Source organism: Bufo bufo, chromosome 3 (assembly GCF_905171765.1).
Source record: "Bufo bufo chromosome 3, aBufBuf1.1, whole genome shotgun sequence".
NCBI classification, from domain to species: Eukaryota; Metazoa; Chordata; class Amphibia; order Anura; family Bufonidae; genus Bufo; species Bufo bufo.
In genome coordinates this window covers 557,483,308-557,500,144 of record NC_053391.1, presented here as the reverse complement: position 1 = coordinate 557,500,144, position 16,837 = coordinate 557,483,308, and the positions used below count along the sequence as shown (strand labels likewise).

Sequence of the window (16,837 nt, the reverse complement as noted above, 5' to 3'; positions counted from 1 at the left end):
AGCAGCTTGCTCCTCTCTCCTCATTGTCTGGCAGTGGCCTTCTCCTCTCCCCCCATTGTATAGCAGCAGCTTGCTCCTCTCTCCACTTTGTCTGGCGGTGGCTTTCTCTTCTCTCCTCATTGCCTGGCAGCAGCATTTTCATCATTGTCTGGCAGCTTCTTTCTCCTCTCTCCCGTTTGGTGGTGGCTTTCTCTTCTCTCCTCATTGCCTATCAGCGGCTTTTTTCCTCTGTCCACAATTTCAAAATGAAAAGCCTCCACCACTCTCTAAAATCTTCACTTCTTTATTGGAGAATCCTTAGAAACATCTTGTAAAACGATTAAAAACCAGACCAACGCACTTTGAACATAGCGTGACTTGTCCTTAATCATGGTATACCAAGTCACACTATGTCCGAAACGCACAGGTGCGGTTTTTATTTGTGCTGCAGACTTTTCATTTTGAATTTGTTCATTGTGGCTGCACCTGTTTCCGACTCAAGACGTCTCCTAGCACCTGTTATTTAGACATCCAACAGAGACAAGGGGGTGAGCGTAATCAGTTTTCTTCCGTGGATTTCTCCTCTCTTTCCATTGTCTGGCGGCGGATTTCACCTGTCTCTGCATTGAAAAATACAGACATTCTTGGCCAGCCAAGCATATATGTGTATGGGGCAGTCGGGAGAGAAAGCTGTCACTATTGCAGGTGTATGGATATCGTTAGCGGGGACATTTGGAAGTAATAATTGCAGATTTCTAGAACTGATTGACAAGATTTTATATTGGGGCGTTTCCTGAACAATGTTGCTAATCAAGACTGTGTTCACACTGCATTTGTTATATCCTACAGAAGTCATTTCCACTACAGGTCAAATGTTGCATTCAAAGCACAACAACTGAAGTACTTTTTATCATAACGCAATGCCATTGAAACCAGCAGGATCAGTGTTAACATCCATTTAAAAGCTACAGCAATAGATCCCAGTGACTGGTCTACGTAAGATACATTAAAAGCGGTTGTCCCATCACAGGCGACCTCTTTCAAAATACAGTCGCAGGGTTGAACAGTTGATCACTCCAAGTCCAGCAAACAACTGATTTTGCTGTGGCCAGCAAGGTATTACATGGTGGCCATTTAGATGAATGGCTGTTCATGTGATACAATGTTGGCTCAAGTCCACCAGAACGGGAGCCACTTGTTCCGAGCGCTTCTCCATCCTGGCTTATAGACAGGGGTCCTAATCAGGGGACATTCCTCTGGGATATTCATATGCCCTAATGTGACGCATGGACAGGAGTTGTCTTCATGAGAAAACTTCTTTAAGGTCTTCGTAACATCTTGCTCCACAGTGTCTTCGATTTACAGACAACATTGCTGCAAAAATGTTTTTCTAATTTCAGGGGCTACTTGTTTTATTGTTTAAGGGAATTGCTGTACATCATGACTTCTCTGCATCAGTTCTCACTTAAAGTTATTATAGTTTAACTGCAGCTGTATTTGTAAGACGATATAAGTAGCTGGAGAGAGAACATATTTATTACTGGAGTGTCCAGAGTAGGAGGCCATCAAACATTTTACATTTCATGCCTGATGTTTCCTATCTCCGTAGAGCAGCAGCACTAAAAGAAACCTCTATTAGAGTGTCAGGAATGTATTTTATTAGCAGCACTAAGAAAACAACAGCATCTCTACTGGTTATAGAGCTCTCTGGTCCAAGCTATGGAGACATCTGCAGGAAATTTCATTCTGCATCTGATCTTTACACTGTTCATGCTACATGAAAGAGATGCAGAATGAAATGGTTTCCGTTTTTCCTGGTTTGGTTTCAAATTACACAAATTACAGCCTGAAATCATATAGCTACTTCTATAGCTATATATATATATATATATATATATATATATATATATATATATATATATATATATTAGGGTTGCATCGGGTATCGAATTATCGATACTTTTGTACCGGTACCGGTATCGATTCGATACCGGGATTTGCTATTTACCGATACTAGGCTGCCTAGTATCAGAGAACATGGAGCGCGCTGCTCTCAGCGCGGCCATGTTCCCTCAGCAGCACAGGGAAGAAGGAGTCACTCTCTCCCTCCCCCCCTGTGCCGCTGCCAAAAATGAGAAGAGAGAGGAGGAGGGGAGTTGCTGTGGCCACTGCGCCACCAATGAAGATAACTAACATTTAATACAAATACAGGAGGCAGGTGTCGGCGGCAGAAACACATAGCCGGCACCCGACCTCTATGACCGGGAGCTGCGATCTGCGGCAGTTAACCCCTCAGGTGAGTTAGGCTGCCATGGTAAGCTCCCTGCTGCTGTGTGCACTATGCACAGGGCAGCAGGGAGAGTATGAAGTCCTATTCACCCTAATAGATCTCTATTAGGGTGAATAGGACAAGGGATTAAAAGATCCCAGGTACTAACCCCTAAGGGGGGAAATAGTTATTAAATAAAAAGTAAAAAATAAAAAACTCCTCCCTGGCTGTGAGCTCTGCGCTGCAATTGGACAGCGCTACAGCCTGGGAGAAGGAACGCCCAGGGAGAAACAAGGCAGACTCCTCCCAGTGTTACCAAGTCCGCAACAATACCGGGGAACGGTATTATGGGCAATAGCTCCCACTAATTTCAGCTAACTTTGTCATTTGTATGGTTGGTCCAGTGACATGTTGCATGGGCGACACATCACCGCTGCAGCCAGTAACTGGCCCTCGTCAAGCTAAATGTTGACGCAGGGAGATCCAGGAGCTGTGGAGGAGCCAGGGGAGCAAAGGAGCCGCAACCCAGCGGCAGGAATCAGATGAGTCCGGCCATGCGACTGCAGAAAAGGTCCCCAGGGGTGCCTTTAAGACCTGAAATAAATTGAGTGGTATATGCTTATAACAGTGAATGAATATGTATTCAGTTCATTGTCATCTACAGGTATTGTAATTAGATACATTTTTTTTCTTCACAGGTCTAGAAAAGAGTCTTCTGGGAATGTGTGTTGGGTGAGTATCTCTGAACCAGGGTAACGTCCGACTTCAGCTGCCTCTCCTGCTTTGCACACAGAGCCCTTATTTTACTATACCTGAGTTTGTTAGGTGACATAACAGGTGGGCCCGATGTTATGGTCCATAATTTGGTCATTTGAATATGTAGAAAGACAGACAGATATTTATATAAAACGAATGAGAAATGTATGACATTTTGCAACACAACCTAAGAAAGCCTCTATTCTGCTTGTGGCTTCCACATATGTTACAGTTGCGCTTTCCGTCTCCCTTTGTTGTCCACTATATCATATTCTCATCTATAGAAAGTATCAAGTGGATAAAAGCACCAGATGAGATTCTCCCCAGAACATTGAATGTCAGCTCTTACATCTCCTTCTCTCAGTCTTCTCTTTTTCCTATAATCCCAGAGATTTCAGCCACACAACGTAGGTAGATTGCTTTAAAATAAACGGAATGATTGCTATATGCAGGATCTTGCCAAAAAGAAAGGTATTTTAGTGGTAGAGCTAGGTCAGATATGCAGTGTTCTCTCTCAAACCTGTGCAAGAAATGTTTTACTCTCAGAAATTGTGTAATATGACTGTGGATGTGAGATATTTTCTATATCAAAAGACCACATTTTATAAAAAAAACAAAAATACACATTCATCTAATGTATTTTTATTTATTTTTTCTCTGACCTTCATTAGACTCTTGTACTGTAGCATTCCCATATGAATTCCTGTTAAAGGGGCATTCCCATATAATCATTGCTTGAATGTGTGCGATTGGTAGGGATCTGACCGCTGGGACCCCCACCGATCCTGAGAATGGAGGGTCTGCTACACAGCTTCAGAGCTGAAGCCCCTTCTGTCTATCCCTGGACAGCAGATATTTAGGGGCAACTGAAGAACAGGTCCATTCAAGTGAATAAGGGAGGCTGCAGATTCCTGCACAGCCTGGTGGCAGGGAAGAACAGTGACAGTCATTCTCGGGATTAGTAGGGGTCCGCACCAGTCATGAAGTGATAGCATAATCGAGCAAATTGGGAATACGATTTTAATTTTGAACCAACAAAGTACTACAGTTTTACCAGTCATAAGGGTGAACACTGTGGTTTTCCATACCAAAAAAATGTGCACAAATCTACAACCCTGTATCACTGACAGATGCAAAGGGTTTATGCTGGTGGCACTTGATTCAAGCTTAAGCTGCCCATACACTTTTAATAGCTGGCAGCTGAATGATCGTTCAGCCAACGACTATCTCTCCTGGCTTTTCTATAGACATACGCTTTCAGATTGGCTGAACATGTCTTTGTATGCTATGGGGAGAGCAGAGAATGCCGCGGCCAGACAGTTCTGGCAGTAGCTTATCTCCCTGGAGAAGAAAAGGATACCCATACACATTAGTGTGTGTCAGCCAAACCCCCGGTTCTCAGTGGGTTCGGCCAACAAAAGTATAATGTATATGGCCAGCTTTAATCTCCAGTCTTGCCCTGTCTCCATTAAGGTGGCTGTTCACATTAGAAAGAAGTTGGTTGATAGTTGAACAGCAGTTGAACAAATGATCATCTAGTTAGTAAACAACTGTGTCACAGACAGGGCCATACACATTTTAGTATACATTAGCCGTTACAGTTGGTCAGACGGGACATATACGTTCAATGAACATGGGAATCTTCTTTCAAAGAAAGATCTTTTGTCCTGCTATAAGACTAACATATTAAAGAGGACCTTCCACCAGAATAAAACATCTAAACTAACTATACAGACATGTAGAGCGGCGCCCAGGGATCCCCCTGCACTTACTGTTATCCCCGGGCGCCGCTCCGTTCTCCGGTTATAGCCTCCGGTATCTTCATAGTTAGGCTCCACCCAGGGGAACCTGCCGGGGTCTCTTTCTCCTATGCTGTAGCGCTAGCCAATCGCAGCGCTCAGCTCATAGCCTGAGAGAAAAAAAAGCCTCTCAGGCTATGAGCTGAGCGCTGCGATTGGCCAGCGCTACAGCATGGGAGAATGAGACGCCGGCAGGTTCCCCTGGGTGGAGCCTAACTATGAAGATACCGGAGGCTATACCGGGAGAACGGAGCGGCGCCCAGGTATAACAGTAAGTGCAGGGGGATCCCTGGGCGCCGCTCTACATGTCTGTATAGTTAGTTTAGATGTTTTATTCTAGTGAAAGGTCCTCTTTAAACACGTATGACTTCTTTTCAGATGATAGTGGTCTGTCATCAGTCTTGAAATCATCATTCTTGGTAAAATTTTAAAGGGGTTGTGAAGCTCCTCCTTTACCATATAGGAGTGGAGCACCCGCACATATACTTGCTCCGATGCTCCCGTTGCCTTCCGCTACATCGCACACATCGGTATGCTAGGCGGAGACTTCCACCTAGCAGTTATCCCTGTAACGTCACCAGCACAAATAGGCGGTGTATATTGCTGTTCTGGTTGGTTTTAGAGGCGCGTGTCTCCGCCTAGCATACTGATGTGAAGCTCGCTACATCACCGGCTCACAACAAACAGACCTTGCGCTGCGCTATGCAGCACAAGGCAAGGGGAGCATCGGAGCAAGGAAATGCTCCGATGTGCCACTCGTACATGGTAAAGGAGTGAAGGGTGCTTCTATCCAGGTTCAGCCCTGAACCTGGACAACACCTTTAACCGACGACCATTCATTTTGGTTGAAATGGTCTGTTTTGATCAACTTTAGACTAATTTATATAACCACCTTAACTTCCTAAACTGCTCTTCCAAAGTCACTATAAATGTCACCTTACATGTAGCTGACAAACCTGTCATGTTCATAGTATAAAGCCTAATTTCGGATGTTTGTTCTTTTCGCGTCGTGTCCAAAGCAAATGACAGATTCTCTTAGACAGACCTGGCAGGACTCAAAAGGTCATCGGTCTGTAAAATACATTGCCTTTCCTAGTGGGGAATCATTTTCCATGCCAGGGAAATCTACTGAGCGTCAGACCAAGCAATAATAAATAGAATTATGTATGTCTCTTGCTGAATTAGTCAAACTGCAATGAAATAAAATCATTGCTGTTGTCTTGCTTGACATTATTTAATCTTATGTTATTCAATTTAATTCACATTCTGTGGTCGGAATGCAAATTTTAAGTTTCCGTGCTATAAAGTTATTAAAGAAAACATCCAGGGAAATCTTAAAGAGCATCTGCCACCATGATCAACCTCAACCCTTTTAAACCCGGCATACTGCCTGGTAAGAATGATCATGGTGAGTTCAACGATCCTTCTCTTGCTGCTATTGGATGTACCGTTGCAGAGAAATTCATACATTTAGTATTATGCTAATGAGGTGCTTGGAGCATTGAGGGGCAGGCCTAGCCACTTGGAGCACTGCTTCACCTACTCTTCTTTTCCCCACTGATAGACAGGGCCAGGTTTCCTCACTGTTCTGATGCCTAGCCCTGAAATCTCTTGTCTAATGCACTGGCGACATTACAATCTGCACTGTGAGAATAGCTAGAAAGGGGTCAGTGAACTCACCGTGATCAACCCTACCAGGCAGTATCCCTGTTTTTCTGGGGTCAATCATGGTGACAGATGCTATTTAATACTTTCCATGCAAATGCACAAAACCCATAATATAATGGTTCATTATAAAGAGTTATGCTATACCACAAAAAGTATTTATCACCTATCCACATCCAAATGTCAGATCACAGATCCATCTGGTGGACCCCCAGCGATCCCAAGAACAAGGGATTTCCTCTCTGAATACTGCCCCAGTAGTGCACACTCTATTAACTTCTATTTCTATGTCAGTCCCATATGAATGGAGCTGTGGACCAACATTCGACCTACTGCTCCATTCTGGGAGAGGACTCGGGAACCCCTTTTTCCCAGGATCTCCAGAGTCCCAGCGATCGGAAACCTCCTCAATCTGATATTTTTCACCTATCCCAGTGGTTTGAGCTGTACTGTGCTCACAAAGCCAAAAGGATATGTCCCCCTAATGCTTGCCTTCCCCTCTCAAGACTATAAGAATTCCTCCTACCATGAGTCACACACAGAGGGATATATGTTCACATGTACTGCTTACTTTAAAATAGTTCTGTAATGTTAGGTATGCTTTGAGGCTGGCCATAGAAACACAGATAATCTGACTGATAATGGTTATTCATTTTAATAATCTGTGACTATACAATAGCAAAAGGATTGTCTGATCGAACCTGTAAGATTATTGGTTTTCCATTCCATCAGTGAAAGCCAATACTTACAGATACATTCCAGTGAGATTGCAATGCAAGTGCAGTTCATTTAAAGAGGACCCATCGTTACTTTTATAAATGAAAACGAAGCATCTGATCTATAAGGCTGCCCACCACCACCCAAAGTATTCTGTCTTTCCTTGTTTTTATCTTGACGCGAACCCCCCTCCCCCCCCCCCCCTCTTCCCATTCCCAGAGATATGGCACCTGTTATTTCTTTCGAGGTGCAGTCTTCAGCATTGCTCTGATGCTGCCCAATCATAGCGGACAGCTTCAGAGCGGCCTGACCTTGTGTGATCTTATATCATAAAATCACACTGGGCCACAAGGCCTCGAGACAAGGGATATGGTTGCTACCCCCTTGGCAAACCACAAGTAGCCTATAGGGCTCTAAAAATAACTTGGGCCATATCTCCAGAATGGGAGTCACAATAAGGAAAGAAAAAACGGTGAAACATTCAAGGGGGCAGCAGGATTTAGGACAGGCATTCAGTTTTGATTTGTAAAAGTCTGGACAGGGCCTCGTAAAGTGAATTAGAAAATTGCAAAGACCAACATTAAAGATCACAAAACAAACACATGACGTCCTCGGACTTGTCTCAGTGATAGCTTAGGCTAAAACTTTACTTTAAAGGGTGCTGAGACCCTGACCAATCCCTAGAATGAGGAGAGAGAAGCGCTTGCGTATCACACTCTCCTCTCTGCAGGAGAGGAAGCGAGACAGACCCAATAGAAAGTCTATGGGCCGGTCTTGATTCCATCACCAGCAGCGAGGAGAGAAAGCGCAATATGTGAGTGTTTCTCTCTCCTTGTTGTAGCGATCGGACCCCCAACGATCAAACACTCAGACCCCCAACGATCAAAACTTTTGCTATGTCTCTATGAGATTTTAAAAGTTTTCTGAATACTCAGTGGTCCTTTAATTATTTATGAAGACTAGAATTATTTTTCTGGCAAACAGATTTATACTTAACGTATCAGTTAAAATATGACTAAACATAATCAGAAAACAAGGAATAGGTTTCCTTTTTATGAGAACTCGGAGAGAAAACAGGTCCAGAAGATATGCAGGTCCTGCTCCATATCTAAATTGTACTCGTACTACTCCAAAGTAGACATCAGTCTAGTTCTGCAGGCAGCATATTACACAGTCACATATTAGGCTACTTTCACGTTAGCGTTTTTTGCGGATCTGTCATGGATCTGCAAAAACACTTCCGTTACAATAATTCAACCGCATGCATCCGTCATGAACGGATCCTGTTGTATTATGTCTTATATAGCCATGACGGATCCGTCTCTAACACGATTGAAAGTCAATGGAGGACGGATCCATTTTCTATTGTGTCGACGATCCGTCCCCATTGACTTACATTGTGTGTCAGGGCGGATCCGTCTTGCTCTGCACCACATCGTGGACAGAAAAACGCTGCTTGCAGCATTATTCTGTCCACTATGGGGACGCAACCAAACGGAACGGAATGCATTTTGGTACATTCCGTTCAGTTCAGTTTTGTCCCCATTGACAATGAATGGGGACAAAACTGAAGCGTTTTCTTCCGCTATTGAGATCCTATGACGGATCTCAATAGCATAATTGAAAACGCTAATGTGAAAGTAGCCTAAGTCATGACTTCTATATTGTCTACTATGCCAGGAATGTCAGTTTTTATGCCTGTCACTTTTCAGAATGGTGAACAGGCAAGTTCCCATGACATGACAAACCTGCTGCGTTTCAGCCGACTACATTCAGTATTACTGATTTTGGTTAAATTCAAGAATTTAGCTACAGGTATAATGAGTGTTTATGAGCTGTCAGGAGTTCAGAGATAAGGGCTACAGATCAAGAGCAGCTCCCTGACTGATTCATTGTGAGGCAGAGAGCAATAGTCTGTATATGCACTGAAACTGAAAGCTGTAGAGGAAAAATATAAAAAAAATATTAATAAAGACCAATTGAAAAAACGTATTTTAGCCCAAAATGAGTAAAATGCAATGATAAAAAAAAAAGCTTACAGCATACAACTGAAATGTTGCTATTTCTTGTAAAGTTTTTTTTTTAACAGCTTCAGAAGAAAAATTATCAAATTTTAACCCATTACCAACATGCTCTGTACATGTACAATGTATGTTGGGTGGGTCCTTAAAGATGGTACCCGTTCTGGAGTGAAGCGAGCACTATAGCCACTGGGTGCCTTCTATTTTCAGGGCAGACACCCGGAGGCAATGTCTGTGATGAGAGAACACCAATCATGGACATTTAACACCTTAGATGCCATGGTCAGTTGCGACCACAGCATCTGAGAAGCCTTTCTCTGGAGGTGCTGCGCTGCTGGGGCCCGAACAGGTCTCGCGTGCAGTGATCAAGAAAGCCGTTCAGTTGCTATGGCAGCCTCAGGCCCTCTGAAGGATCAGAGGCCTGCCACAGCTATGTTCCTATGGAGTCCAATAGAAACATAGTGATTCCCCGATAGGCTTCAATGGTAATTCATCGCAGTCTATTGAAGAAGAGATCAGATGATTGCATGTTAAAGAGGACCTGTCACCGCTCCTGACCTGACTGTTTTAATAGCTCCATACATTCCCCATGTAATAACAATTCTGGAGCATCTTGTCTTATGGCTGTATGCTGTGCCATTCCTCTGTTATTTCTGCTAGAAGTTATGAATGAATTGCTAGCAGTCTGCAGTAAGGGTACAGAGGGGAGGTAACAAGTTGGGGGGGTGTCACTCTATCCAATCAGTGCTGCATTCTCAGACTGTGCAGGTACACCCTCCAACTTGTTAACACCCTTCTGTACCCTTACTGCAGACTGCTAGCGATTCATTCACAACTTCTAAAGGAATAGTACAACATAGAGTCACAGGCATGTCAAAGTTTTAAAAAAATATAAACATTTAAATCAACTCCTTTTCCCTAAAAACAAACAATGAAACAAAAAACATACCGTATATTTTGCTTTATAAGACCTCCCCCCAAAGTGTGTGTGGGGGGGGGGAGTCAATGCGTCTTATAAGGGGTAAGTGCCAGCAATTAAGCTGGCCTGCAGGATCCTGAGTGATCCTGAGCCTGCAACTTAAGGGGGTGAGCGGGAGGTGGCAGTTAAGTATTCAGTTGAGCTGAATGTCGCCATCCTGGGTGTCTTTACTGTGCTGCGGGCCGAATCCATCCTATAACAGAGGAGGAGAGCCCTTCCCCCCTGAACTGCCGCCAGCATGTACCTCTGATTGGTGGTGAGCGCTGGCAGGAACTGCTGCCCCTGCCGCCTCCACCAATCAGCTTATTCCCTCCTTCCCGCCCTACCAGAAGAACCGCTCTGTTGCTGGAAGAAAGGGAAGGAGTTTTAGTTGCCCTCCATCGCCCTGTGCTTTCCCCTTGACTGTCATCCAAAATTCCTGGATGAGTGACAGCTCAGAGGCCTGCCTAAAAATGAACGGTGTTAAATATGACTATAACCCCCCTCATCCATAGGGATGCACCCATGTTCAGCAGGAAAGTAAGAAAAAGTTATGCGTCTGAGAAGGCAAGGAGTAAAAAATTAAAATGCAAAAACGAAAAATCAAGAAAGGGTTAACACAGGGACACATGCCACCTCCCACTAGCTGCTCCTGGGAACAACTTATATTTGGAACCCCCAACAATCTGCTGCTGCGTCTTCCAAGTCTCCTAAATACAGCAGGATAGATTTCCATGTAGTGCTTGTGTTATACCGTAATTGAACTGATTTTCTATCAGTGTCACAGTAGGACAGAAGCTACAATAACAATCATGCTGTGTTTCTAAGCTGTTACTTGTATGTATCACCTTGATAATCCTATGATTACTTTATCATTAGAGAGAAGCGTAAAGTTGTTATCCCTCCTCATATGGCTTATGGAAAGAGAGGGTTCCCACCATCCATACCAGGTAATATGTGATCCGTTCTCATCCTATTTTTATTTGGCTCTTTGAATCTATTGTTGCATTATGTTAAGCAGTATACAAAAAAAAACAAAAACGTAATCCTATAATGGATTCAAAGTGCATCCAGAATATTCCTCGGGACAGAAACATAAGCACCTCAAAAGAGGCCAACTCTAGAGAACACCTTCATTTTGTCTAATGCCGCATTTTTTAAGTTCTTCTGTATGTTAGCAAGCGGTTATATGAATGGACTGAGCATCTCAATAACTATTAGGAATATGTATGATTAAGGGTACTTTCACACTAGCGGCAGGACGGATCGGACAGGCTATTTCGCCGTGCCGCCGGACTGCCGCTTCCTCCCCATTGACTATAATAGGGACGGGGGGCGGAGCTCCGGCGCATCATGGCAGTGCATGGTGAGAGGCCGCCGGACTAAAGTCGGACATGCAGTACTTTTAGTCCGGCGGCCTCTCGCCGTGCTGCACCGGAGCTCCGCCCCGTCCCCATTATAGTCAATGGGGACGGTCCGGCGGCACGGCGAAATAGCGTCAGGACGGATCAGACAGGGTGAACAGCCTGTCGGATCCATCCTGCCGCTAGTGTGAAAGTAGCCTAAGGCCACAGTAGACCCAGAATAACCATTGGCTATTTCCAGTCCTGATATCCCATGTTTTTCTTATAATCAGTTGAACAGTGAAGCATAAACAGTTGCCGTCCGGGTAGGCCAAGGATTCATTGGTTGGGTTTAACCCACAAGATCTATTACAAAGATCAGAGTGAATGGCATCATTGTTTAGAATTTTTATTTTTATTTTTTCCACATCACTATCTAAATAAAATAAAAAATCTAAAATCCTGCAGTTATAATATGCCAACACTTCCTGTTCTGTACAGGACACTTTTCAGCAGTCATCTTATTATCATCACAGGCAAAATTACAATGACATATTTCACTTCTGCATGGTTAACACAGGATCCACCATTCACAGCTTATCTACCCCTGCTCCCTGTAAAGTCTCCTCTGCATGGGTTACTGAGCATGTTAAGAAAACTATCCCCTAGAAGTCAATGGGGATGATTTATCAAACTGGTGTAAAGTAGAACTAGCTTGGTTGCCCATAGCAACAAATCAAATTCCATCTTATATTATTTTTACAGCTTCTTTGGAAAATTAAATTGCCCCCAACCCCATGTGGCAGCTGTAAAGCATATCTCTAAATGCTATTAACAGCTCTGGCAAGATGGCCTCCTTGATAATCTCGCATAGGAAAAAAAAAAAGAATAAAAAAAAGCTGCAATCACATTAAAAAAAAAAGTGTCACTATCTGGTTTTAATTGGTATAAAAAAAAGTTATAGGTGACACATTCCCTTTAACTTGTGGATCCCTGTTTCCCACTGCAAAAGCCCCCAGAGGGTTTGCCAGGCCATATAGATATGGAATATTCCTATGCAACCATTCATAGTCTGCATTTAGCCTAATTGCACTTTAATGCACCTTTCTCACATGGACTGAAAGCTCGGAGATAGTTGTGTGTCTGGAGTCCGTGGTTGCCATATAGACGTTTGACCCCAACACAAAACACACTTTAGGGTCACTTTTATAGGAAGCTAATTCGTATATTTTTGGAGTGTGGAGGGAAACCGAAATACACAGAGGAATCCCACAGAAACATACCAACTCCATGTAGATGTTGTCCCTGGCTAGATTCGAACCCAGGACCAAGGTACCAGAGCCACCGTGCTGCCCATGTTTATGGTAATCATGTAGATCCCCCTGACTTTCACTATGTGAGAACTGGATTGACTAGCGTGTAAATTTAGTTGTTTTAATGCCCACAGGACATTGTGTCAGGAACATAATGTACATCAATAATGCAGAGCTTGTTCTGTTGGCTCATTGTTTTCTACTTCATTTTTTTTGTATTGTTACTTTGTATTTCTGCCTATAAAAGCCTAAATGTTACACATAATGCTTTGTTAGAAAGCATGTAATAATAATGAACATGCTGTTCTTGTCATTCTCTACAGGTGATGCAGTGCTACAGTTTGAGACTGAAGTCATATCATTGTCTAAGCCCACCCAGTGGCAGACTTTGGTGAATGATGTGCTTCCCATGCTGTGCATTGCTTTAGTGCCCACCCTTTTAGGGCTGATTGGTTACCACCTCTACTCTAAGTCCAAGTCTCCAACTGTGTCCAAGAAGAAACTGAAGGAAGAAAAAAAGAATAAAGCAAAAAAGAAATAAAATAACTCTAATTTTCTTAAACACCTGAGTCTCATAATTTGTTATTCTGAAGAGCACTCTTGTGGGCGTTGGAGACCGAGCCACTTCAGGTCTTTTCTTTGGCGAACTTTAGATTGCCGTATTTTTCGCTTTATAAGACGCACCTGATAAGACACACCCCAGATTTTAGAGGAGGAAAATAAGAAAAAAATATTTTTCATCAGACCCCCATAAATATCAGGACATCACATCAGACCACCATATCATCCCTCCATGTCAGACCCCCAACAGACCTCAGAACAGCCCTTTTCATTCAGACCTCAGATCAGCCCTTTTCTTTCAGACCCGCATCAGGATAAAAGAAAAAAATTTACCTCTCCTGCGCCGCGGCTCGCGCTCCCGTATCTTCCCTGGCCCGCGCTGCACTGTCCCCTGACTGCGTGCAGCGTCAGGTTATAGTGTGCGCACTACGTCCTGACGCTGTACGGGGTCAGGACAGTGGAATGCGGGCCCTAGCAAGAAGACCAGGGAGGGTGAGTATCGGAAGCGCTCGCAGCGCTTCTTCACCGCTCCCGGCACCTAATGCATACTAGTGAGTGCTTCCATAATGGAAGCACTCACTAGTATTCGCTTTATAAGACGCACGGACATTTTCCCCCTATTTTTTTTTTGGGGGGGGGGGGGGGAGTGCGTCTTATAAAGCGAAAAATAAGGTACATACTAGTCGCTCTGATGGTGACAGCTGTCATTTAAGGGTATGATACTTTGTGTAGTTTCACCCCTCCACTGATACCTTTGGGAAGTGTGTGTTCTGCTAGTATACTTCTCCTCTACAAATGGGAGCTTTGTGATGCAGAAGACTAAAGGGAAACTTCAGTTCTCACTTCCCTTTCATCCCATCAGCATACACAGGCTGTATTACATTGTTCTATGAATACTGATCCAACAGAAAACCATAGTGGCAGTGGTAAATTTGCACACAAGACACAATCTTTAAAATAACACTACAGACTCTTTGAATCCAGAGAAAAAATTCTGCAGACAGGTTTGCAGCTGATTAGGAATAGCAGGTTTATAAGCAGACTAAAAAGGCGAGTTTGGGAGCATTCAAGTGTGTTCTGATCCAAATTGTGTTATGTCTTAAGTGTGTGACTTGAGATTATGTGAGGAAGTATCTGTGAGGCCTGCTAAAAAAATATCTGTGCATTGATGAGTGTGTCTGTGCCTGACTTTTTTTGTACTTTATACCAAGTCACAGCAGGGTATTATAGATTATACACTGTAGGTTATTTGTAACAGGTTAATTATATAGTAGTTGGGGGTCTATTGTGGGTATATTTGCTCAGTTGTGCAGTCTGTGTGTGGTTATCTAATGAAGAAACTCTAGGAGGGTACTGCATTTATTCATTTGTTAATCAGTTTCATTGCATTGTATAATTGACCTTATTTTTTTTGGGGCAGTCTCCATAAGCAAGTATGTGCTCCATGATTGACAATTCTGTCCAGTGCACATTTTGTGCATTATATGCAGTCCTGGAACAGCCATTTGAGGGTGCACATTGCTGTGCAAAATGTGAGCAAAGTGCACGTTTAGAAGCCCGTATTCTGCATCCAAATGAGAGAATTGCAACACTGAGATACCTTGACAATATGGAAAGTTGTTAGGTGCTTACTGAGCAGACACTTGCTGGGGTACATAAAGGGGAGGGTGGTAGTATGGAGGAGCTGGAAAGTGAGGTAGCTAGCTAGGTAACAGAAGGCAAAGTAGATGGAAGAGTTCCAGGGAGGTTAGCCCTGAGTGGACACAACCCAACAAGTTTCCAGATGAGGGGATATCAATTCAGGGATGGCCTTGCTGCAGCAAGATACTTCCTCTGCCAGTCACGGGAATGTCAGCTCCAGTGAAGAGGATTGCAGGGCAGGTCAAACAGGTGCTTGTAGTGGGAGACTCAGTCATTAGGGTAACGATAGGGCGTTCTGTCACAAAGACCGGGATCGTCGAATGGTATGTTGTCATCCTGGCTCTTGAGTTCGACATATCGCAGATTGGGTTAATGGATTACTGGGAGGGGCTGGTAAAGACCCAATGGTCATGGTGCCCATTGGCAAATTTAGAGGTAGGTAGAAGGTCCCTAAAAATGATTTCAGGGACATAGGTTGCAAGATAAGGGCAAGGACCTCACAGGTATTATTTTTGAAGTACTTCCTGCACCACAAGCCACACCAGAAAGGCAGTGACAGATTAAGGGGTAAATAAGTGTTTCAAGAACTGATGTAGGAAGGAGGAGTTTGGGTTCCTGGAGAACCTGGCTGACTATTCCATCAGCTATAAGGGAGGGATGGGCTGCACCTCAATGGGGGGTACTTACATTATAGAAGTGGAAGATAGTGACCTGGGGCAAAGTAATGGAACTGGGTGTGGGACTAAAACTGTTCATATGTAAAGGACTAGGGTAAAAAAATATACAGAAAAATGCCAGAAGCCAAGTCTGGACTGGAATTGGTAATGTCTGGGAAGGACCATGACATAATCCTATTAGGATTAACTGAGACATGATGGCCATGACTGGGCAATTTACAGTCTGTTTAGAAAGGATCATAAAAAACAGTAAGGGAAAGGGATTTGCCTTTTTGCAAAGTCCTTTCTAAAGCCCACACTCTGGGAAGATATAAGTGAGGATACTAGTAGGTGGGTTTTATAAGCAATTTAACATAACTGAGTCCACAGAAAATCTACTACTAAGGGAAGTGGATGAGGTGACAAATCATACTTAGATCATTATTATAGGGGACTTCAACTACCCAGATATGGACTGGGAAACTGAAACCTGTGGATCTCGTAAAAGAAACAGGTTCTTGTCAATAACTAAAGACAATTACCTTTTCCAACTGGTACAAGATCCAACCTTACTGGACTTCGTATTAACCAATAGACCTGACTGAACAACAGACAAGCAGGTTGAGGGACACCCGGGAAACAGTGACCATGCTAATATCTGTAAAGCACTGCAGAATATGTCAGCACTATATAACTGAGAAAAATAAATAATATTATAAACTTCCAATTCTCATAAAATAGTGTATTTTCAGGGAGGCACAAAAACAGAACTATCGAAAAGCAAAATTTGATCAGCTTAAAGAGTCGATTAGCCTCACTACCTGGGACAATGACCTCAAAAATAAAAATACAGCCACAGAATGGGATATTCTTAAAGCATCCTAAACTTTCATTGTTAGAGGTACATACCTTATGGGAAAGGGCCATGAAGAAGAAACCCCAATGTGAAAACCCCAAATAAAAATGTAAAGGGACAACAAATAACAAAGAAAGCATTTAAATTACTAAAACAGGAAGGTAGCGAAGAAGCACTAAAAACTACGTAAAAAAAAACCTAAAATGTTCTTCTGATATATAAATGTTAAAAAGGTTAAACCTGAAACTGTAGGCCCTTTAAAAAGTGATGAGGGAGGAGTTGTAGAAAATTAAATCTTAAATG

The 16,837-nt window shown here is 43.2% G+C and overlaps 1 protein-coding gene across 2 annotated transcripts in view; it reads left to right on the top strand.

Annotated features, from left to right (window-relative positions):
• The window catches only part of FKBP11 (FKBP prolyl isomerase 11), a 45,632-nt gene extending 32,248 nt beyond the window's left edge, over positions 1–13,384 (top strand). For both annotated transcript variants that reach the window (XM_040425520.1, XM_040425521.1), the window contains 3 exons: positions 2,947–2,980; positions 11,044–11,114; positions 13,144–13,384. In XM_040425520.1, the coding sequence (XP_040281454.1) occupies positions 2,947–2,980; positions 11,044–11,114; positions 13,144–13,361 (323 nt within the window). In that variant the 3' untranslated portion in view covers positions 13,362–13,384. The remainder of the gene's footprint in view (positions 1–2,946; positions 2,981–11,043; positions 11,115–13,143) is intronic.
• Positions 13,385–16,837: the final 3,453 nt, after the last annotated feature.